Genomic DNA, 22,679 nt, shown 5'->3' with positions numbered 1-22,679 from the left:
GGGACGTGGGAGGAAACCAGAGTACTGGAAGAAAACCCACACAGGCCCAGGGGGAACATCCAAACTCCACACTGGATGGTCCGAACTTGCGACTGAAGACTCGGTCTCTGAATGTGAGGGTGACGTATCAACCACTCTGCAACCGGGCTGCTAGAATGTTCATACAAAACATTTTAAGAAACTTTTCAATAGGAATGTCGACTTGTATCTTTGATTAATCTCAGGACACCTTTAGAAATCATAAATATAAAACTGTAGAATTATTACTGTGTCCCCATCCCATCATTGTCTTTCTAAACTAAAAACCCACTGACCTGTCACTTGATCAGAGATGCATAGTAAAACTGATTGTTGTCAAGAATTACTACTGTTTAGCCTCTAACTTCTCTGCCCTCTCAGGCCCCCCTCTGATGACTCAGGAATGCTGAATAACGCCGCCGCCTCCACGCCTCCGAGCAGCCTTCCTCCTCAGACACACCCCTGCAGCCCTCCAGACTCCTCTTCCTCTCTCACCCCCTGCTGTTCACTGCCACCATCGGTGTCTCCCACCCTCACGGACGTCTTCGGCCTGCCCACCCCGCCCATGGGCAGTGGCGGGGCATACAGTCTGAGTTCGTCGTGCGGAGGCAGCGGGAGCTCCCGGTCACCATCGCCCCTGACTCTCATGCAGGCGGCATCCGGGAAGCCCTTTGCCTCCAAACCCGTGGAGCTGTGGAGCAAGTACGACGTGGCCGACTGGCTGGAGAGCCTTCACCTTGGTGAGCACAGGGATGCTTTCCTGGATAATGAAATCGAGGGTGCCCACCTGCCCTCCTTGCAAAAAGAGGACCTGATAGACCTGGGCGTCACGAGGGTGGGCCACCGCATGAACATCGAGAGAGCCCTCAAACTGCTGCAGGATAGATAAGGTCACGCTCGGAGCACGCGGCGCAAGAGACGCATGTCTCAACTTAATCAATATCTCTTCACATGCTCCGGCCGGGATGTTTTCTCCAAGTTAATGCTGCTGTTCTTGTCCTCGGTCATTCTCAACTCAGCACTCCTGTCCAGCCTGCCTCCCTCCTGCAGCCCCTAAAACCTATGGGGATGGTAGTATGTGGGAGGAGAGAAGAGGGGGGAAAGGACAGCTCAACTGTGGAAGTACTTGATTCCTCATGATAAGAAACTGCAGTTTTGGAATACTACAGACCTTTTCCCCATATGTGGGTGTGTGAAAACCAGCTGAGCTGGTCTTTTTTTCTCTTCTTTTGACCCTTTTCTATCTTTGCTAGAGATTAATATGAGAATATTTCTTCACTAGAGTCCAACTGGAGTCCTATTTCTGGATGCATCGAAAGTTATAGAGAACCACTTGCTTTTCACCTGTTTTTGTCAAATTGAGAACAGCTCGCTCACATACGAATGAATATACAGTGACCACAACAAGCACATAACACTTAATGCACATAAATCTATGACGAAGAAGAAAACCGTCTTTTTCACAGACACACGAAGCATGAGTACAATGAGTACACACTGTCAGCGTAAACGCCTTCTCCTGAAAAAGTCTAGTGTGGCTGGGGGGGGTCTGCATTGCCAAAGGCCAGCACCCTTATTGAAACTTAAACGTTTTAAAGCAGTCCATCATTTGGATGAAGTCATATCAGCTTGTCTGACAACAAAAGGGCACATTGTCATATCTTGCTTGGTTCGTGTGTGTGATTGTGAAGGTGGATGATAAACATTGAGGGACATTCCCTACAGAGAAGCTAGAGGTTCACTTTTTCAACAGTAATTCCTTACACTCTGCAGTAAAACTGTGTAAGACTGCTGGGTTAACATCCCTGACACAAAGTAGAATTCATTAGAGCTCTTCAAGGAACACTGACTGATCAGCTGACAGAGATGCATTTTGGAAAAGAAGAAGAAAAATAGAAATGGAACCTCAGAGGGAAAGTATAAATAAAGTGTGAAAGGCAATTTTGTTGCTACACAACGTAGGCCCAGATATATTTGGACCATTACGAAGTGTTTATGATTTGCAATTATATCATTTATTTAAAATGAAAGAATCAAGATGTTGATAGAGGGTAGACTTTTAGCATGACCACTTACTATTTCACATATTGGAGTAATTTTAGCTGATATTAGTTTTTAGACTTAAGCCGTTTATTTAGCATATCGCGCAATTAGTTTGACTTCCAAGTAGATCACAATACATGGAAGAGTGTGTGTGTGTAATTTTGGGATTGCTGGTCAAACATACTTCCCAAAATCTACACTCGTGATACCTTCTTTAATGTCCTTAATGTTTCTATTGTATGAGGGTTTAAATATAAACTATACACTATGGAGGTAATTTTTTTCCATTCATTCATTTTCTGAATGGCTTACCCTCACAAGGGTCGCTGGAGCCTATCCCAGTTGACTTCGTGTACAAGGCAGAGGACACCCTCAATTGGTGGCTACCCAATTGCAGGTCACGTGGAGATAAACAACCATTCACGCTCACACTCATACCTAGGGGCAATTTAGAGTGTTAAACTAGCCTACCATGCATGATTTTAAAATGTGGGTGGAAACCGGAGTACCCGGAGAAAACCCATGCATGCCAGGGGAGAACATGCAAACTCCACAAACGAGGAATGACTTGGGTTTAAACCCAGGAGGCCAGAACTTTGAGACCAATGCCCTAACCACTCAACCGCTGAGCCGCCAGAGGTAAATTTGATGAGGTAAAAGCAATTTGTAGTTTTGGGAATAATAACTTTTTTTAAGTGATTTTTTTTGAACAACTGAAAATGTATTTCATTTATTATTTTTACACCTCGGGCGCAATCATGGGCACGCTGGGTAGACTATGTCTCCCGACTGGCCCGGGAATGCTTTGGGATCCTCCCAGAAGAGCTGGATGAAGTGACTGGGGAGATGGAAGACTAGGCTTCCCTGTTGAAGCTGCTCCCCCCACGACCCAACCTCAGATAAGTGGAGGAAGATGATGACGATTTATTATTTTTAATAAAGAATGACAAAATTCACATTATCTACATACATCATAGTTTCCATACATTAATTATTTTTCCCCAGAACTAAAATAAGTGTTTGCCGTAAAAGTTACTCCTGTTGAAACTGCAAGTTACCAAACAAAGCGCTGGTGGGCGGCCCGGCGTCTGAGTGGTTAGCGCGTCGGCCTCAAACTGGGGGACCAGGGTTCAAATCCAGGTCGGTCCACCTGTGTGGAGTTTGCATGTTCTCCCGGGCCTTTGTGGGTTTTTGCCGGGTACTGCGGTTTGCTCCCACATACCAAAGACGTGCATGGTAGGCTGATTGGACACTAAATTGCCCCTAGGTATGGGTGTGAGTGTGCATGGTTGTCCGTCTCCTTGTGCCCTGCGATTGGCTGGCCACCAGTTCAGGGAGTCCCCCGCTTCTGGCCCGAAGTCAGCTGAGACAGACACCAGCACCCCCCGTGACCCTAGTGAGGATAAAGTGGTTCAGAAAATTAGATGAGAAAGCGCTGGTAGCAGTGCTTCATTAGCATGACCGAATGGGTTCATCTTGTCACTCATTTTAGGGGGTAGAAACAAAGGTAAATGTGTACACCATGGACACAGTTGGCAATCAGTTTTATACATGATGTTTAATTTTTGTCATGCCACTTTAACAATGACCAAATTCTACTGGAACTAACAGTGGTACTGTAGTCATAAATTTAATAGCTAGGCTTTTTCAAACGCAAATACTTTTACATTGCTAAGAGATCGCTTCTGACCTACCACTGCCTGTATATTTTCAGATTTAACAAACAAATCCTTAATTGATTAGTACAATAGGAAAAAGTGGGAACCAAAAATCACTGTTGTGAAGCATTTTTCACTGATATGACAGCTACCGTATTTTTCGGACTATAAGTCGTCCCTGAGTATAAATCGTACCAGCCAAAGAATACACTATAACCTAAAAAAACATGTAAGACTGTTGGTGGTCAGAGAGAAAGAAACAATGTATATAAGTGCCACTTAAGTATTAGGGGCTGGCCCAGCCAAACTATGAAAAAGGGCAACTTATACTCTGGAAAATAAAGTATTTACTACATATTTTTCTTTAGACATCCACTCAATGACAGGAGTCATTCATTTATCACAAAATGACAAAACTCATTTCAACCTTATGATCTGTGGATAATCACCTTTATCACACACTTGCTTAAAATGTGAATAATTAGCAAGTAAAAAGACATAATAAACAACCCGTCCCATGCGACATAGATACTAAGTTTCAGGATGATCGGTTGAGAAATGATGACAGAGCGGACAAGTAGGACTTTTTGTTGTTCCACAAGAACCACATCAATCTGAGTGGAAAGTTGACGGGCCTTTATCCTGGAGTAATTTTTAAAAAAAATTACAGGAACAGAAGTGTGTAGACAACTCCAAGTGATTGAGACTTGGTCAGTTGTCATTGTGAAGTGTTAATTTCCCATTGCTGTAGGAACCATTCTTTTGCAAATTACTATATAATGTGATGAACATGATCTAATACAAATATTTAAAAAAAAATTAAAAAAATCAGGAAGTTGTTAACACATCAAATCTGAGTGAATTGGAGCAATTTCCTTTGCCGGTTGTTCTTGAAAATGAAATGAGGAAATAAGAATCATTTCATAATCACAGCAGTTAAAAATTGGAGAATATTTTACTATCTAAAACCGGAATTGAATCTTTACTCATTTTCTAGTTTAGTATGTAATTTCCTACACTATTTTCCCACATTTATACAAAAGCTCTATTTGAATGAAATGACATTTGATACACATCAACTAAATTGTCTTTTTGGGGGGGTAATTATTTGTGTTTCTTTTCTGGTTTTGGTGGTGGGAGGGTTATTTTTTTCTTTTGTGTATGTGTGGGTGTGTGTGTGCGTGTGTGTGTGCGTGCGTGTGTATTTTGCAGTTTTTGCCGGTGTTGCAAATTTTGTTGATTTTTTTTCATTTTTTGTAGTTTTGCTTATTTTTGTGTTTTTTGAACATTTATTCATGACCCACTCCCACTCAACATGAATTTGACATCTAATGACATCAATGGCAGCCAATGAGTCCCCTACAATGGCTAAACGGCTAAAATGGACCAATTTGTCCATTTTTGTTTTTGTGGGTTTGTTTCTTGTTTTGGAGGTGGTTGCATTTTTTATCTGTTTGTCAGAGAACTTTTTTCCCCATTGATTTTAGGCCATTTTGTGAGGAGGAAACAGCTTGCTATTTAGCCTTTGGATTTCATCATTCATCTTCCATACCGCCCATACTCAAAAGGATTGCGGGGGTTGCTGGAAACTAACCCAGCTGTCGTCGGGGGAAAGGCAGACTACACCCTAGACTGACTGCCAGTCAGTCGTAGGGCACACAGGGAGACAAACAACCAACCGCACTCCCAATCATACCGCCATCAGCGGGAATCGAGCCTACGCCTGCCCGCACCTGCCCGAACCGAAGTCAGGCAAGTGAACCACTACACCACGATATTTAGCCTCTGGCATTATCTTAATCTTACCTTTAGTGAAGACGCCTGTATGCTTTATTATTTTTGAGACATTTAGCTGAGGAAGAGGAGGAGGGGGGGGGGGGGTGATTTTACAACCACACTGTTTAATTTATTGTTTAATTCACTTGTTTTTAAGCTTTGATTAGGCAAAGAACCAAATTCATACTCATATGCTGCCGTGGTACCCTGTGGCCAATTTCAATTTTCCATGCCTTAATGCTTCACCGTTTTAGACATCTGCAAAACCTGATCTTCCACAGTTTTATGGCAGTTGGCCTTCTCAAAATCACCAAATCAATAAATTAGCACTGGGACAATCGGAAATTTGTAGTTCATGCTTTCTTAACGGCGGCCCTGCGGCTTGAGTGGTTAGCACGTCGGCCTCACAGCTCTTGGGGTCCTGGCTTCAAATCTAGGTCGGTCCACCTGGGTGGAGTATGCATGTTTTCCCCGGGCCTGCGTGGGTTTTCTCCGGGTACTCTGGTTTCCTCCCACATTCTAAAAAAAACATGCATGATTGCCCCTTGGTATGAGTGTGAGCGTGAATGGTTGTCTGTCTCCTCGTGCCCGGCTGGCCAACGATTCAGGGTGTCTGGCCCGAAGTCAGCTGGGATCGGCTCCAGCACCCACCGCGACCCTAGTGAGGATAAATCGGTTCAGTGAATGAATGAATGAATGCTCTCTAAACAACTGCCTCTAGGATGCACGTTTGGCTGATGGGTGTTTAGGGGGGCAGAGTTTGCGAAAGGTCATTTAAGCATCCCTCGCCACCTTGGGGGTCTTATAATAGAAGAGTGTTAATGCACATTCATACACTCCACATTGCCCTTGAAGCACTAAAAAAGAAATTGATTCAGAAAGCATAATTTTCCATCCGCTTGAATTAGAAAAAAGAATACAGAGTATTATAACTGGGTCATATTTTATTCTAGACTCTAGAGTAATGGAACTGCCGTGGGAAGTAGAAATCCAATCCAGTATCGAAATGTGTATATAAGAGTGTTTTAACAGTATGTTTAATTGAGTGCATGTATAGACTTTGAAGTAGCAGAGTTAATACCCACGGAGGGTTCCCTTCCTGATCTGAATGAAGGCAAAAGCGGCATCCACTTCCCATAGAGGATGCTTTAAATAAGGTATACTGTTGGTTGGCTATTGTGCAGCTTTAAGCCAATTCTTTATGCGTGTACTCTCTGCGTGATTTAATACATCTGAACGCCCGATGTCTGCAAAGTATTTTTGAAAAATGCGGACTCGTCGCCCGCTCGGCTGCAGTGGGCAAGGCAAAGCCCTTGAAGAGTTTTATTCTGGGAAAGCTCCAAACGCACTGTGTTCTGTGAACATCAGCAGCAGTGAGGCTGGCACGGGACAATGCTGCTATAAATCTGTAACTTATTTTCAAACAAATAGTAATGTGTCAGCAGGGGTCGAAAAGCACAGTATTTTTAAAAAATTTGTATAGAGTTCTATGACATTTTATAGAGATTATCTTCAAAAATATATGTTCAGCACCAGTGTGTGATTTGCCAAATACAGAAATGCTATATATAATATATATATATATATAAATATATATATATATATATATATATAAATATATATATACATATATACATATATATATATGTATATATACATATACATATAGATAAAACTTGATATTCTCATTAGATTCATGGTTTATGTAAGAAGCAATATTTATTCAGAATTAATCTCCTTTGTTGTGTTTTCTTTTCCCATTACAAAGTGACATATCACATTATGCTTACTTGTCTGTATTTCAATGAACTGTTGCTGAGATACAGTCTACTCATGTGGTAGATTTCAGATGTTGGCCAATCAAGTGACCACTAGAACCAGGTATTTTCTGGCCGCAACTTGCCTATCTAACATTTTCTGTAAATCTCTGACTCAAGGGAGCAATTTGTGTATTGTCGGGGGCAAATATGTACATTTTTGGTATATGTCTGCATACACCTTAGTAAAGAAATGTACACTTAAATAAATTCACCCAGAAAACTTTAGTTGTGGTGACAGTAATTTGCACACAGTGGGACAACAGCTCAATAAACAGTGTTCTGTGTGAAAATGTAGAGCTGAGTAGATATAGTAAGAATCTTTAAAAGTGTCACCAGCTATGTCGAGGACAAACCTGGCTCACAAAAGCCACTTCCACTCCACCTTTTAAATCTGCTCCCACTAGTCCCATTGGTTAACATTTGGGTAAATCTTTCTGTCTTTTTCCTAACTTATTTTGGTTCCAAGATTAGGTTTTATTCTTTGTCTTTCTACAGACTAAGATGTTTTGGGCAATTTGTGTAAAAGACTTGTGTTCATGTTTTTCCATGTTGCTGTAATTTTGTGCTTCAAAAAAAATCACCCTAGAATCAACTAATTGCTGAAATGAATAGAAGAGAATTTTCTTGTAAGTGCACTCTTCATTCCTTACCGCCCCAAATTCCTCAAGAATTCTTGTATGGCAAGCAAAAGTCACTGTAAGAAATAAATATAACATGGCACTAGTGTTGTTGTCTTTTTACTTTCTTGTTGTGTGGTGGTGGAATTGGACGTCAGTGGCCTAAGGAGGCTTGGAAATAATTTCACCGTTCCCTTTTGGAGATAAATACGGTAAGACAACAAATTGATTTTGAGAGGCTGATTATTGTAACTGTCTGAAGAAAAAAATGTTCAATGTACAAATTTGAATAAGACCACAGGGCTTTGTGGTCTTATCTTCATCCAGAAGATTGACTTGTTTGTAGAACATTAACTCATTTAAAGACAGGTCTGTTGGCGTCAATGGCAACTACTATTGTGCTGGAACAGAAGAGGGCTGTCATCCAGTGACAGGCCACGGCATAGGTGAGCGAGGTGGTTGCCAAGGGCGCCCTCTACAGGAGGCCAAATTGCTAAAATAGATTATAGGGGTGTGTATTGCCTCACATTTTCTTATGATTGACATCACGATTCGATTCGTCCTGATACTATTGTCTTTTGTTTATCACTTTGATAAAAACTCATCAAAATACAATTAGTCTAATAATTTATTTCTTATTCATCAATAAAGTAAATATTTGAAAAACTAATGCTTTTACATCATAAGATTTTCAGTTTTTTTTTGGGGGGGGGGGCTGCCTAGATGGTGCGAGAGGTCAGCGCGAGTGGTTAGCGTCGGCCTCACAACTCTGGGGGCCTGAGTTCAAATCCAGGTCATGTCCATCTGTGTGGAGTTTGCATGTTCTCCCCGGCCGGGCCTGTGTGGGTTTCTGCCAGGTACTCTCGTTTCCTCCCACTTATAAACATCAATCTTTGCCCTGCAAATGACTGAAACGTATCTGTCCAAAGTCCTGCTGACAACTGTCAGTTTTACCTGCATTTAAGACTCACTCACTGGTCATTCGGAGAGAGTTACAAGGACAACAGACTGAGCGGTTCACGCTGTTTGAGCTCTCCCCATTCAGCAGTCTGGTAATAAACGGAATCTCCTTTAAATTGGTCTCACTCTTTCTTATGAAATCCATGTGTAAAAAAAAATCCATGATGTGTAAAAAAATAACTATATCCAGTTGATATAGCTTATTGGAAAAAAAAATAGGTGATATGATTTAACCAGATAAAAGTACAGATACAAAATAATTTATTTGAAAGGACACTTTATTATTATAAAACCCCAAAAGATGGAAAATAAATGCTGCATGGGAACACAGACAGAAGCACTCACACCTATTTACGGTACACGACTAACAATCAGTCAGTTAAGAGATATGCACTGCTTGGAGTATGTGTCATTTCATAACAGTTAGCTATAATGTCACCATTGCAGCTAACTATTTTCTTTTTTTCCATGGGCACACTCGTAAGACACATTAAGCCATGACAAGGGATAACACTCAATAGCACGAAACCCAAGAATTTAAACAAATATAAATTTTAAAGTTTTTTTCCCTCAGATGTGAAGTCCGAGTCAAAATATATTCTCAAATGCACCGTCACTCAAATAATCTTTTCAAGTTTTCAAAGATAAGATCAAAAGTGAGATGTAGTGTAGTTTCACGATTTGTCTAAATAAGCGCTTACATCGATGGCCCCATGTATCTTTCTAAAGCTTGAAAATGATATATGTTTACGTTTATCAAATGATCATCTTAAGCTGATAAGCAATACTTTAAAGATTTAGTTTTTAAAACACGACCAAAATTGATCTAGCATTGGGTTTTGGTCAATGGCAAAGAATGTTCACTGTACAAAGTTTTGGTCTCCTGTGGGGGTCTTCTCTAACCAGTGGTCACTTTTAAACTGTGAACACACATTTTAAACCCTTGCCAACAACCTGGATTTTTGTCAAAATAACCTTAATAGAAGTGGTGCCTTTTCATCTGTACATACATTTTCATGCTGAAGTGATCACGCTGTGTGAAGTTATCTGTGACCAATACAGCTAACCTTTGATATTTCTGAGGCCTAAGTTTTTTCTTCCATTTACTAGGTGTTGGATTGATTCTATAGTTTGGGTTCTGTCACCGCTAGAGGTGTGATGGTAATAGGTGCAAAATAATGCAGATGTAGAAGACCTTTGTCGTTTTGCACAGTGTTGATGTACTGATAAAAATGAAAAGGAGAGAAAGTAGACCTAAGCGAAAAAAGGAACCAAATTGACATCCTCTCCTTATTGAGCGTTGACATCACTGCCGTACTTCAACATAATTGGCAGGGAAAAGGCCGTAAGCTCCTCTGCAAACACCGCGCCACCAGCCTTCGTCGATCATCTCAATGTTGGTGATGATGTCATCAGGGTCAAAAGAGATCTCGTCTTCGCCAGCTAAAATGGAAATTTAAATTGTTAACAAATCAGACTGTATTCAAAATGTTGCAACCGTAAAACAAAATCCAACAGTAAAATACTGCTTCCACAATGATGTCAACAGAGGCAGTGTTGGTTTTAATTTCATATTAATTAACAACAATAATTTTGGATAGATGTGCAAAGATGACAAACTCATACAAGAGGTCAACAGAAAATCTATTTGTGATGCAATACAATAACTTTATATCAAGTTGAATGTTTATAAGTTTACATTAACAACAAAAATGACTTTTACCTTCCTCATTTTCTCAAACCTTTCGTACCAATTAGCATGAAAAAAAATTGTTGTTCGTAATTTTATGTGAATGAGGGTATAATTTTAACTGCAAAAAAAATTGCTTAAGCTGTGAGAAGATGGGGGGAAAACAATACCAATATAAAATGAATAAAGTCAAAATATTACCAAATCTGAAATCCAATATGAAATTCTACAAGCAATGGTTACACATTACAACAAAGAGTACGCAGTTGCAAACAAATTGCCCTCATGGGAACACTTTTTTGACTCTGCATTTCTGAATGTACATACAGTAATACCTTGAGATACGAGTTTAATACGGCCCGGGACCGACCTCGTATGTCAAATCAATTTTTCCCATAGAAAATAACTAAATACGAATTAATATGTTCCCACCCTCTGAAAAAAACACCAAAAACAGGATTTTCCAATGGAAAAACAATGTTTGTCCTAATTCACCACCTACTCACAAAGTAACAAATAGCTATCAAGTGGTTATGATCCTCAATACTAAAATGTGACATTATTCATTAGAGACAGACGGTTGCGCCTAGGAGGGAGAGACTTGACGGCAACGTGCTCGTAACATAATATGAATTTTAAATTTAACGTAAATGAACTTAGATTACTATACGCACACTTGAAAATAAGTTTTAATCTTACGTTAGACTAAATTTAAACCCCTTGTCCGATAACCGAGGCAAAGATGTTAATGTATTCCACTGCGGCTTTCAAATCGGATGCTCCTGCGTCTGCATGATTCAGAACAGAGTTTATCCCAATTCGTCTTTTAAAATTATCGAACCAGCTACGACTCGCTTTGAAGGGTTTCGCCGGTGTCTTTTTCAGATGCTTGCTTTGCTTTCAAGTCCATGTTGATTCTGCTGGATTTTTCGCAGATTATCAACTCGGTCACGCTTTCTCCAGTAAAAGATGCAACCTGTACGAACCGGTGCTCGTAGATATCTTTACGCGAGGGAGATACAGAGAGAAAGATAGGGCAATACAGACGCTCCCCTACTTACGAACGAGTTAGGTTCCGAGCGATTGTTCATAAGTTGAATTTGTTTGTAAGTTGATTCAGTGCTATATTTTGTAATATAATTTATGTTTAAGGCCTATATAAGTATATTGAAGGTTTATATAAGTGCATTAGTATGTTTAAGGCTTGTATAAGTAACACGCATTGGTTTGTACTAAAAAAAACATTTAATAAAATGGAGAGAATACATACAGTACTGTATACATACATTAGAGAGAAAGAGAGAGATTTACTAGAAACTGGCCGAAAGAAGCTATCTAATTACGATTGCAGTTTTCTTTTTTTCATCATAAATGATGCGGTAGCACTGTATGACATCATTCAATTGATTTGCAAACTTTGTGCAACGTTCAATATTTGGGTCCTGCTGCTCGATCTTTATGTTTATAAATGGTGCTGACGGTCGAACGATTCAAGTTGTATTCGCGTGCAACGCTCACCACTTTATCACGCGCATCAAGCTTCGTTATTATTGCCACTCATTTCAAATGAAATGGCTTGCCTCTTCCTTGCACCTCCCTCACTAGAAGCCCTTCACTTTTCACCAACCATATTGAACAATGGATGCACGAGATATTAAATGATAAAAATGAAAAAGGTTCTTTGCGCACTGGAGATATGTTCACGCACTTCCGCACTGCAACGAACTAGGAAGAGGAAGGTGGATGCGGGGTGAGCTGAGCTATCACAGCGCCAGGCGTCGGTATTAGCGGCGGAAAGAAGCACTACTCGGAAAAACGCGCGCAATACAAAATCGAACTTACGAACATTTTTCGACATAAACGCAATTTGCAGACATGTTCGTATGTACCGTTGTTTGTAACTCGAATGTTCGTAAGTAGGGGAGCGTCTGTATATATTTATCCAAGTTAATTTAAATTTGTTTGTTCGTTTACGAGTGCGTTGTTGCCGTGGATAAAGTCCCCCCGAACAGCCCCCACCTCCGCCTCCGTGTGTGTTGTCTCTCCCCTCCGCGAAATGCGTCTAATTTTACATCTATTAAACACATTTTATTACTATTAAACCACTCGTTATTTATTACATTATCAATATATGACGAATTAGAAGAAATAAAACATTTTTTCCAATCCAATATCCTGTTTTTGGTATTTTTTCAGAGGGTTGGAACGAATTCATTTGTTTTCAATTAATTTCAATGGGAAACGTTCGCTCGAGTTACGAAAAGCTCGACATACAATCTCAGTCTCGGAACGGATTACGATCGTATATCGAGGTACCACTGTACTAAAATGTGTTTAATAGAACTATAAAATTGGAGGCGGAGGATACACAGACGGACATACACAAGGAAGAAGCAGGCGGGGGGACTTTATCCACGTCAACACACTCGTAACCGAACAAACAAATTTAAATTAACTTGGATTAATATATACAGACACACTCAAACATACGTTTAATGTAACTTTACACAAAACTGAATTCTAATTTTGTTTTAATCTTTTTTTTACCTTTGTAACGGGTTGACTCCACCCGCACGTTCAGCCGGAGTCTTCAAAACGAACGCATCAAGAGTTGTTTGTTTTTGCCTTCCCTTCAAAATATTTCGAAAATGACGCGCACAAATGTCATAACAATACGAAAATGCGCGACTACTTGCCAGCTTGTCAGGGTGCCTCTTTTCTACAAAATCCGAAAACTATTGCCACTTCGTTGTAACTTTCCTGGGTGATAATCAAGGCCAATGTCTTGATGAATTCCACCGCGGCTTTCGAATTGGAACTTGCTGCTTCCCCGTGTCTGATTACCGAGTGTATTCCAGATCTTCTTTTTAATTTTTCGAACCATGACTCGCTTTTAAGGGTTCTGAAGGTGTTGAAGGGTCCCCTATTTCAGATCCTTTCGTTGTTATCAAATCCATGTAAATTCAGCTGGCTTTTTCACAAATAGTTGACTCGGTCTCCTGCTAACTGTATATCTTTTATCCACAATAAAAGAAGGCTCTCCATCTCATCATGAATGTCACTGCGCCAGTGGGAAATTATAGTTAGTCCTTTGGAAGGCCTCTTCTCCTTAATTGCATCCTTCTGCTTAAAGATGGTGGATAAGGTTGACGTATTCCTCTCGTATTGCCGAGCAAGCTCGGTGACACGTACACCACTCATATTTTTCAATTATTTCGCGCTTAATGTTGTCAACGGTCGCCTTTTCTTTGCAAAACTCTGCTGATCCATTGTTGTTTACTTTGTATGTAAATGTGGTATGCATTGATCAACGTGGAAAAAAACCAGGGGGGTAATGCAAAGATCTGCCCTGTGCTCGTAGATATATTTTATACACGAAAGAGATGCGGCAAGACAGTGCCATGGCCATCTGGCTTGCTCGCATCTCGAAATTTTTCTCGTATCTAGGGCGAATTATTCGATCGAAATTTTCATCGTATCACGAGCATCTCGTAGGTAGAGCTGCTCGTAGGTCGAGGTACCACTGTAATTAAAATCTTCTTGAGGAAAGAAACGAGGATGGATTTTGTGTACCGTTTTTTCATGACTATAAGGCGCATTAAAGTCTTTAATTTTCTCCAAAATAGACAGGGTGCCTTATAATATGGAGCGCCGTGTCAAACTTGCGATGACTTCGCAGCCTGGGTTCAGGACTGCAGCATGATACATATCTATACTAGGACCAATGGATGGATAAAATAAAATAATTACCGTATTTTCACGACTAAGGTGCACTAAGAAGTCTTAAATTTTCTCCAAAATAGACAGGGCGCCTTATAATGCGGTGCGCCGTGTGTATGCCCCGAGTTCCAAAGCCTGACTGAGAGCACTTCTGGCCGACATGCTTCTTATACAGAGAGAAGGCAGACATGGGTAGGGTCAGGCATGTGGAGGGTGTGTGTGTAAGAAGACGCTAAAGGCACGCCCCTACCAGGTACCCGTATATAGTGTGGGGATATGCTTTATTGCAAAACAATTTCAGTTCGGTTCCTAAGGCCACCCCGAAAAGGAATAATACAAATGACACGCTTACGAAGCTCAGTTCAAACTTCAAGCCATCAATTATGCAGGGGAACATGGGAATAGAGCAGCCGCGAGGGAATTTAAGATCAACAAATCCATGGTTCGCAAATGGAGGAAGCAGGAGAACGAGCTTCGCCAAGTCAAGAAGAAGAAGCTGAGTTGAATTGCGACTCCATGCGTGCCCATCTCAAAGGAGCGGTGAAAAACCAAGTCACGAAAATGAACTCTGAGCTTGCCGTCATTCCCGGATGCTTAACTAAAGAACTCCAACCGCTGGACATCGGCATCAACCAGGCGTTCACAGCAAAGTTGCGAGCGGCATGGGAACAATGGATGATAGGTGGCTAACACAGAGTGGGAGGCAGGGCCGGGCTAGTTACGCCACTATTTGCGAATGGATTGTGGCCGCCTGGACTAACGTGTCTGCTTGCACTGTTGTTCGAGCTTTTGCCAAAGCCGGCATCATTTCTGTGGAGCCACATTCCAATGTGAGTGACTCTGACAACTAAGAGAGGGAACCCGGCGATTTTGATGAATCATTTGGACAATTGTTCAATTCGGACACAGAAAGAGGACTTCGATGGATTTGTGGGTGATGATTGATCAAAAAAACGTGAGTACATTGTAAAATGGCTAAATAAAGTACAACTGAACTCAGTTTTGCTTCCTTTGCCCTTTTAAAAATGTGTTTTCAGCGTGTGTCCGTATGTTTAAGCTGGTGTATGTTTTTATATGCAAATAAGTGCCTCGAAATAAGAAAAATTTCCAGGTTACGGAAACCCCCAAAAAGTACATGCATTCCTTATCCGTCTATTTTTTGAAAATAGTCGCGGATGCATTGATTCTAGCTTTAAAAGCTCACTCCACCTTGTACTGGGCTCTCATTGGCTGTCTCATAACAAACGTCCATTTTCTTTAACCAATTGTCTGCTTAAACTTATTTATGCTTGGGGAAGCTGTAGCTGACTGCCTCGACCTGAACGGCAGCCTTTGGTGGGTTAAATTGTGCTGCGGGGGCAGGCGATGGGCCGAGTTGTCAGTAATAAGGACGTTGACGAGTTAGTTGGTCGATATGCACCAAAATGGACGCATGACTAAATGCAACGCTCGGCAATACACGAGGAATTCAACTGGGAGGCAGAGCTACCATTGCAACTGCACAAATAAGGGAAGAAAAAAAACGGGGGAGAAACGAACTTTCCCACTTCGTGGAAAAAGACATCCTGAAAGTGTTCACGAGTCGTGCCCACTTTGACGATGTCTATCTTGTGCATTTTGGAAACATTATTAAAAGTCCTCAAAGGCAATCATCTTTGAGGTTTTTTTCTTCCAAAATGTTCGTTGTCCAGCACTGCAGAAGCAGGTAATAACCAGTAGTGACTTATACAATGGGTGTAAAATTACATAAAGAAATCCCAAAACGTTAATGCTTGTTGTTGATTAATGTGTTTGTTTGAATTCTTAATGTTGTGTTTATTAAATGTGTGTTCATGTTTGTGTGCCAGCTCTATGTTGTAACCCGGTAGCTTTCTCTTGTTCCCATGTTTTAACAGGTGTTTGTATATATACTTGTTATTCATTTTGTGACATTAATAAATCAATTTATGACAATTTTTGTGTTTCTCACATCTTTCTTACAAAATTGGAAAATGTTGACCAATTTTAGAGAGTGACAACCGTGGAACGAATTTGAGAATTTACATATAAAACACACCTCTTGCTACGAATTTTTCAAGTTAGAAAAAAAGTTCTGGAACCAATTAATTTTGTAAGTAGAGGTATGACTGTATTTCAATTTTATGAGGATATTATTGATGCTTTTTTTATATGTATCGCAGCTGTAGCTACAGTAAAGGTTTTATAGCCAGAAAATAATTGAGGGTTGGATTGATTCAGACATAACACAACTGAAGGCCTAGGTGTGAAATGCATGGCCCGCCACTGGGTATTATTGTATGTGCTCTACCTGCTTGGTAGTCGTAGAGTGCCACCGCTGTTACCCCAGGGTCCTCGCCAATCTCGTAGTGCTGCTCCTCTGCAAAAAGAAATCGTCACTCATCAAAGACGCCAATTTTGGGAAGTAGTAAGATATTTTTGGGCTATGAAAAATGCAACTACAGTGCCTTGTGAAAGCATTCGGGCCCTTGAACCTTTCGCCACATTTCAGGCTTCAAACATCAAACAATAAGTGGGACACAAAATCGTGAAGTGGAACGGAATGTATTAGATATTTCAAAATTTAACAAATAAAAACCTGAAAAGTGGGGCATGCAATATTATTCCGCCCCTTTGGATTAATACTTAGTGGCACCTTTTGCCGCAATTACAGCTGCAAGTAGCTTGCGATATGACTCAGTTTTGCACATCTAAAGATTGAAATTCTTGCCCATTCTTCCATGCAAAACATCTCAAGCTGAGTGAGGGTGGATGGAGAGCGTTTGTGAAAAGCAGTCGACAGCTCTGCCCACAGATTCTCGATTGGATTCAGGTCTGGACTTTGACTTGGCCATTCTAACACCATGATATGTTTATTTGTGAACCATTCCATTGTAGATTTGACTTTATGTTTTGGATCATTGTCGGGATGGAAGATAAATCTCCGTCCCAGTCTCAGGTCATTTGCTGACTCCAAAAGGCTTTCTTCCAGAATGCTCCTTTATTTCCTGTATATATCAATTTTAACTATCTTTGGTGTCCCTGAAAAAAAACCACCCCCTAACCATGAGGCTGCCATCACCATGTTTGACAGTGGGGATGGCGCATTGAGATTGATTAGCTGTGTTGCTGTTACGCCAAACATATTTGCGTTGCGGCCAAAAAGTTCGATTTTGGTTTCATCTGACCAAATGTTTGGTGTATCTTGCGGGTGACTTGTGGCAAACTATAAACAAGACTTTTTGTGGATATCTTTGAGAAATGGCTTTCTACTTGCCACTTTTCTATAAAGGCCAGATTTGTGCAGTTTACGACTGATTTATTGTTGTCCCAGGGGCAGACTCTTCTAGGTGAAAGTTTAGAGCAGGGGTCCCCAAACTTTTTCCTGTGAGGGCCACATAACCTTTCCCTTCTCTGATGGGGGGCCAGTGTCAGTTTGTAACAGAAAGTGTGACGATCGTAGGGGAGCTTACAAAATTTCTTGTTTTCCAGAAAGCCACACAACCAAATAGCCCTTTCCAGGTTCTTTACAGAAAAAAAGTCAGGAAACAAATAATAACTGTATTAATGAAATAAACAATAACTAAATAACCCTCTCTGAGTTCTTCACAGAAAAAACAGGAAATAAATAATAACTAAATACCGTAATTACTCGAATATAACACGGAGATTTTTGCTATATAATTAATTCCAATAGTTGGGGGTGCGTGATATAATCAATAACTAAAATAAATTACAAATTTTCGATCGAAAAAAGCATTGTCAAACTCACTTTGACGCACGGATTTTACGTCATCTCGTAAAGCCGACGCACGGATTTTACGTCATCTTGTAAAGCCGACGCACGGATTTTACGTCATCTCGTAAAGCCGAGACCACCACTGCCCCCCTCTAGCCTCGTACTCGTCTCAGTTCACCCTCTCTCAGTTCAGTGTTATGATCAATAACTAAAATAAATTAAAAATTTTCGATCGAAAAAAGCATTGTCAAACTCACTTTGACGCACGGATTTTACGTCATCTCGTAAAGCCAATCGGATGATGTGTTGTGGGAGGAAGAGGAAGTGGATGAAGGAAGCGTGGACGTTGATAGGATTCTCAACGAAGAGATGTATGAGGAGACGGATGAGAGGACAGACAAAGAGAGAGAGGAACTCTTCATTTGAAGGATTCTAATGAATAAATTTGTTTGAACAAAACAATCGTGAAACGAAGAAAAAAAGGTAAGATTTCTGATTTTCGTCAGCGGGAAATTTTAGGTGCGCACTATATTCGATTACTGCGTTTTTCCAGATGTTTTTGGCCCAAAATTACCTGCGTGTTATTTTCGAGTGCGCGTTATATTCGAGTAATTACGGTAACCCTCTCTGAGTTCTTCACAGAAAAAACAGGAAATAAATAACACTATTTATGAAATAAATAACTAAATAACTCTCTCTGGGTTCTTCATAGGAAAAAAAAGCCATTGAACATTAACTTTCTGTTGTACCATGCACAATCTTAACATAAAAGTTCTGCTCAGTTGTCAGAGCAGAATCTCTCTCACGTCGACACTTTGCAGCACATTGCTTGCTGGTGAATTAGGCAGTGGACTCGTAGCGGGGCGGTGAGACCCCTTTTTTCCAACTCCCGGTTCATGCGTCCCATTAGACCGCAAGTTTCGCCCACCATGCTAGGAGCCCCGTCAGTTGTGATGCTAGCTAGCTTTGACCAGTCCAGGTCCAACTTCTCCATGGTTTGGCACACTTTGTCAAAAATATCCTCTCCCGTTGTAGTCCCTTTGAGACTTTGGAGGGCTGCCAGATCCTCGCATATCTCAAAGTTTGCGCTAACTCCACGAATAAAAATGAGCAGTTGCGCTGTGTCTTGCACGTCCGTGGTTTCATCTAGTGCTAATGCGCGATAGCACCCATACATTTCTTAATAAACTCTCCGTCAGTGAAAGGCTTACCGCTGCTTGCTATCAGTTTAGCAACCCGAAAGCTGGCCCGAACGGATGTCTGATTCAGCTGAGCTTGGCGTACAAATATATTTTGCTGAGATAGTAGTAGTCCACTTTTTCGCTTTGAGAGTTTGTCTGCTCGTATTTGGCCTTGCAAGCTATCGTGCTTGTCTTTGTGACGGGATTCAAAGTGGCGGCGAAGATTGTATTCTTTGAATACCGCAACCGTCTCTTGACAGATGAGACAAACAGCCTTTTCTTTGCATTGAATAAAAAAATAATCGTTTGTCCACTCCAGGTTAAATACCCTGCATTCCGAATCAATTTGTTTCTTACCTAACTTTTTCGCCATTATTCCGTTCTCAAAACAGGTTGCAGTTTTTATATGCTTGAATAGTCCGCGATGGTCCCAGAGCTCCGCCCTCACCTGCGATTGTCCAGATGTCTCGGTATCACTGTGCTTGCGCATCCAACGGTGGACGTGCCCGCGTGCATCAAAGGGAAATACTCTCCCCGCGTGTGTCACCAAAGAAGCAATGCGAAGCCCCGCTTCACTGGAATGATTTGTGGGCTCAGCAGGGGTGCAATGAACCAAACACAAGATTAAAACGTCCCAGTCTTCAAGGCCAAATAGGAAAAAATCTGATAGCGTCTCTGGTATTGTTCAGAGGGCCGGTCCAAATGTGCCGGCGGGCAGTATACGGCCCGCGGGCCGTAGTTTGGTGACCCCTGGTTTAGAGTGACGGCCAGTTCTTGGTAGATTTGCAGTGGTCAGATAATACTCCTTCCATTTCAATATTGCAAAGTGCTCCTGGAGATGTTTATATCTTTTTGTATCCAAATCCAGCTTGAAACTTCTCCACATCAGTATCTCAGACCCACCTGGTGTGTTCCTTGGTCTTCATGGTGCTCTCTCACTTTAAACAGAACCCTTAGATTATCACAGATCAGGTGCATTTATACGGAGACATGACGATGCACAGGTGGATTCTATTTATCATCATCAGTCAACAATGAATCATTCAGAGATCCTCAGTGAAGTTCTGGAGTGATTTTGCTGTACTGAAAGTAAAGGGGTAGAAATAATATTGCACGCCGCACTTTTCACTTTTCTTATTTGTTAAAAAAGTTTAAAATATCCAATACATTTCGTTCCACTTGACGATTGTGTCCCATTTGATTCTTGACAACATTTTTTTTTAAATATCTTTTCCGTTTGAAGCCTGAAATGTGGGGGCTGAATATACTTTCACAAGGCGCTGTAAGTACCATTTGGAAATACACTGCATGAAGACCTATTTTGCTCCATCATTATTATTATCATCATCATTATTAGTATCACCTTCTGTTATTAATTCAATGCAACCACATTCTGTACGTAAGCCATACCATGGAGAGACATGTTATTAAGCAGTCAAAATGCAATGTGATCCCCTCTATATGGAATGTGTATTCTAAATTTCTTGTTTTTCATTTTTTAAGCCGCTTATCCTCACAAATGTCACAGGGGCTCTTGGAGCCTATCCCAGCTAACTTCGGGCAAGAGGTAGGGGATGACACGACGAATTGGTGGCCACCCAATCGCAGGGCATGAGGAAACGGACAACCATTTATGCTCACACTCATACCTAGTGCTCAACTAGCCTAGAACATGCAAACTCCTGGGATCGAACCCAGGACCATGGCTGTGGTACCATTTTACAAGAATGAGCTTTATTAAGTTGAATTTGATATGTCGGCAAATGGTGCAGTCGTGGGGTGCTGTCATTATTGTCATCCCTTGCCACTTCGTGGGTTCAGTATATTTTCACAAGTATCCAAAATCAACAAATGTTCATAAAAATTTCAAAATCCATGCTGAAACTCATAAGCGGAAAAGGGCTTAGACATGTGACACTGTAGTCTCTAAGAAAACAACAAAGAAGAGAAGATACTTCGTAAACGACGGCCATTTGTTTTTGATATGACAACAAAAGGCACATTAACAGAATGCATTCATATATAACAACTAAAAAGCATAAAGGATTTTTGAAATGGGAAACAGTGACAATTGTCAAACTCCACCCCAAATAAGACCAATCATCTGTTGTTAATGTCGAGCTTCACCATTCCCCCATTGTCGCAATGCGTATTTCTGTGGTTACTGTAAGCATTACTTGACGTTCAACTGCCATACAACTTTACAGAAGCCTCAGAAAGGATCAGCGAGCAGTGAATGACTAAAATGGTGAAGTATGTGCCTATGTAAATGTATGTAAACCGGACACGGGGAGTGCGGGCTGTTCCTTTCCCAAGATATAAAAAACAACTGGAATCCAAATGAATCAAACAGTCTGGACGTACATTGTTACTCCCAGTCTGTAAAATAAATGAGCAGGCACGTGTTCAAGTTAAGATTAAGCTAACAATGGAGACTAAGTTGCGAGCTGTCCTGCTTAACTTGAATGTAGAGGCAAGAATATTCATAAAACTGGTTTAAGTTGTAGTTACTCATCGAACGGTATATCTGGCCAGATTCTATCACCGTGAGGAGGATATTAGCTCATTTGCTTACCGAACAATAATCCTCACACTTAAGGAATACTAAACAAATATATAAAAGATAACTTACAGTATGAAACCATCACCAGTCCACAAGGTTGCGCTTGGGACTTTTAAAATAGAGGTCATGCAGTTTCTCAGATTTTAACTGGGAACCTGTAAACTTTTGTTGTGTTGATAGGAATTGCTTCAAAACAAACCACTAACAAATATGCTTCCCTGGGATAGATTTTACTGTTACAGCATGACAGTAGCAACAGTATCTTGTACACGGGGCCCACAAAAGGTAATATGAGGTAAGAGTTTTTCCCTCTTCAAAAAATTCAAACCAAAAAAGTTTTACCTTCAGCAGGCGTCTGATAAAGCACCTCTGGTTCTTCATAGTGACCACCACTCTGTTGTTCCTGCTCATATTGCTGTCCTCCATTCTCATCAGCGGCATCATAGATTGCATCATCTCTATTCTAAAAAGATAAAACAGTATAGTGTTGGTTGAAAATAGTATGTTTTGCAAAGCAAAGGTGTTGTATTGTTCAGTTGGACGAAAATCTACACCCGCAGTGGCCCTCTGTGAACTAATTTCCTAAGTTCTGTTTAGAAATTGAAAATGTGACAGGTGCTCATCACTCATCTCGATGGCAGAAAAAAAATTTGTAAATTTGGATTGAGATCTGTCTCAATCCAAATTTACTATTTTTTTTGGTAATTATTGTATTTGTACTAAAAATATAATAATTATATATAAGAGGTGGCCCGGGTATGAGTGGTTAGCACGTTGGCCTCACAGCTCTGGGGTCCTGGGTTCGAATCCAGGTCGGTCCACCAGTGTAGAGTATGCATGTTCTCCCTGGGCCTGTGTGGGTTTTCTCCAGGTACCTCCCACATTCCAAAAACATGC

General features: G+C 40.8%; 2 protein-coding genes across 6 annotated transcripts in view; one reads left to right on the top strand and one right to left on the bottom strand.

Annotated features, from left to right (window-relative positions):
* The window catches only part of LOC144066958 (SH3 and multiple ankyrin repeat domains protein 2-like), a 228,529-nt gene extending 220,491 nt beyond the window's left edge, over positions 1 to 8,038 (top strand). For all 4 annotated transcript variants that reach the window (XM_077590411.1, XM_077590404.1, XM_077590397.1 and 1 more), the window contains one exon: positions 400 to 8,038. In XM_077590411.1, coding sequence (XP_077446537.1) covers positions 400 to 907 — 508 coding nt within the window. In that variant the 3' untranslated portion in view covers positions 908 to 8,038. The remainder of the gene's footprint in view (positions 1 to 399) is intronic.
* Positions 8,039 to 9,152: 1,114 nt separating this feature from the next.
* Positions 9,153 to 22,679, bottom strand: part of cttn (cortactin) — a 35,104-nt gene continuing 21,577 nt past the window's right edge. For both annotated transcript variants that reach the window (XM_077586652.1, XM_077586662.1), the window contains exons 13-15: positions 22,125 to 22,245; positions 16,611 to 16,679; positions 9,153 to 10,335 (exon numbers count right to left, since the gene is read on the bottom strand). In XM_077586652.1, the coding sequence (XP_077442778.1) occupies positions 10,199 to 10,335; positions 16,611 to 16,679; positions 22,125 to 22,245 (327 nt within the window). In that variant the 3' untranslated portion in view covers positions 9,153 to 10,198. The remainder of the gene's footprint in view (positions 10,336 to 16,610; positions 16,680 to 22,124; positions 22,246 to 22,679) is intronic.

This window comes from Stigmatopora argus, chromosome 2 (genome assembly GCF_051989625.1).
Source record: "Stigmatopora argus isolate UIUO_Sarg chromosome 2, RoL_Sarg_1.0, whole genome shotgun sequence".
NCBI lineage: Eukaryota > Metazoa > Chordata > Actinopteri > Syngnathiformes > Syngnathidae > Stigmatopora > Stigmatopora argus.
Note: the sequence above shows the minus strand (reverse complement) of the source record. Positions and strands in the feature narration are given on the sequence as shown.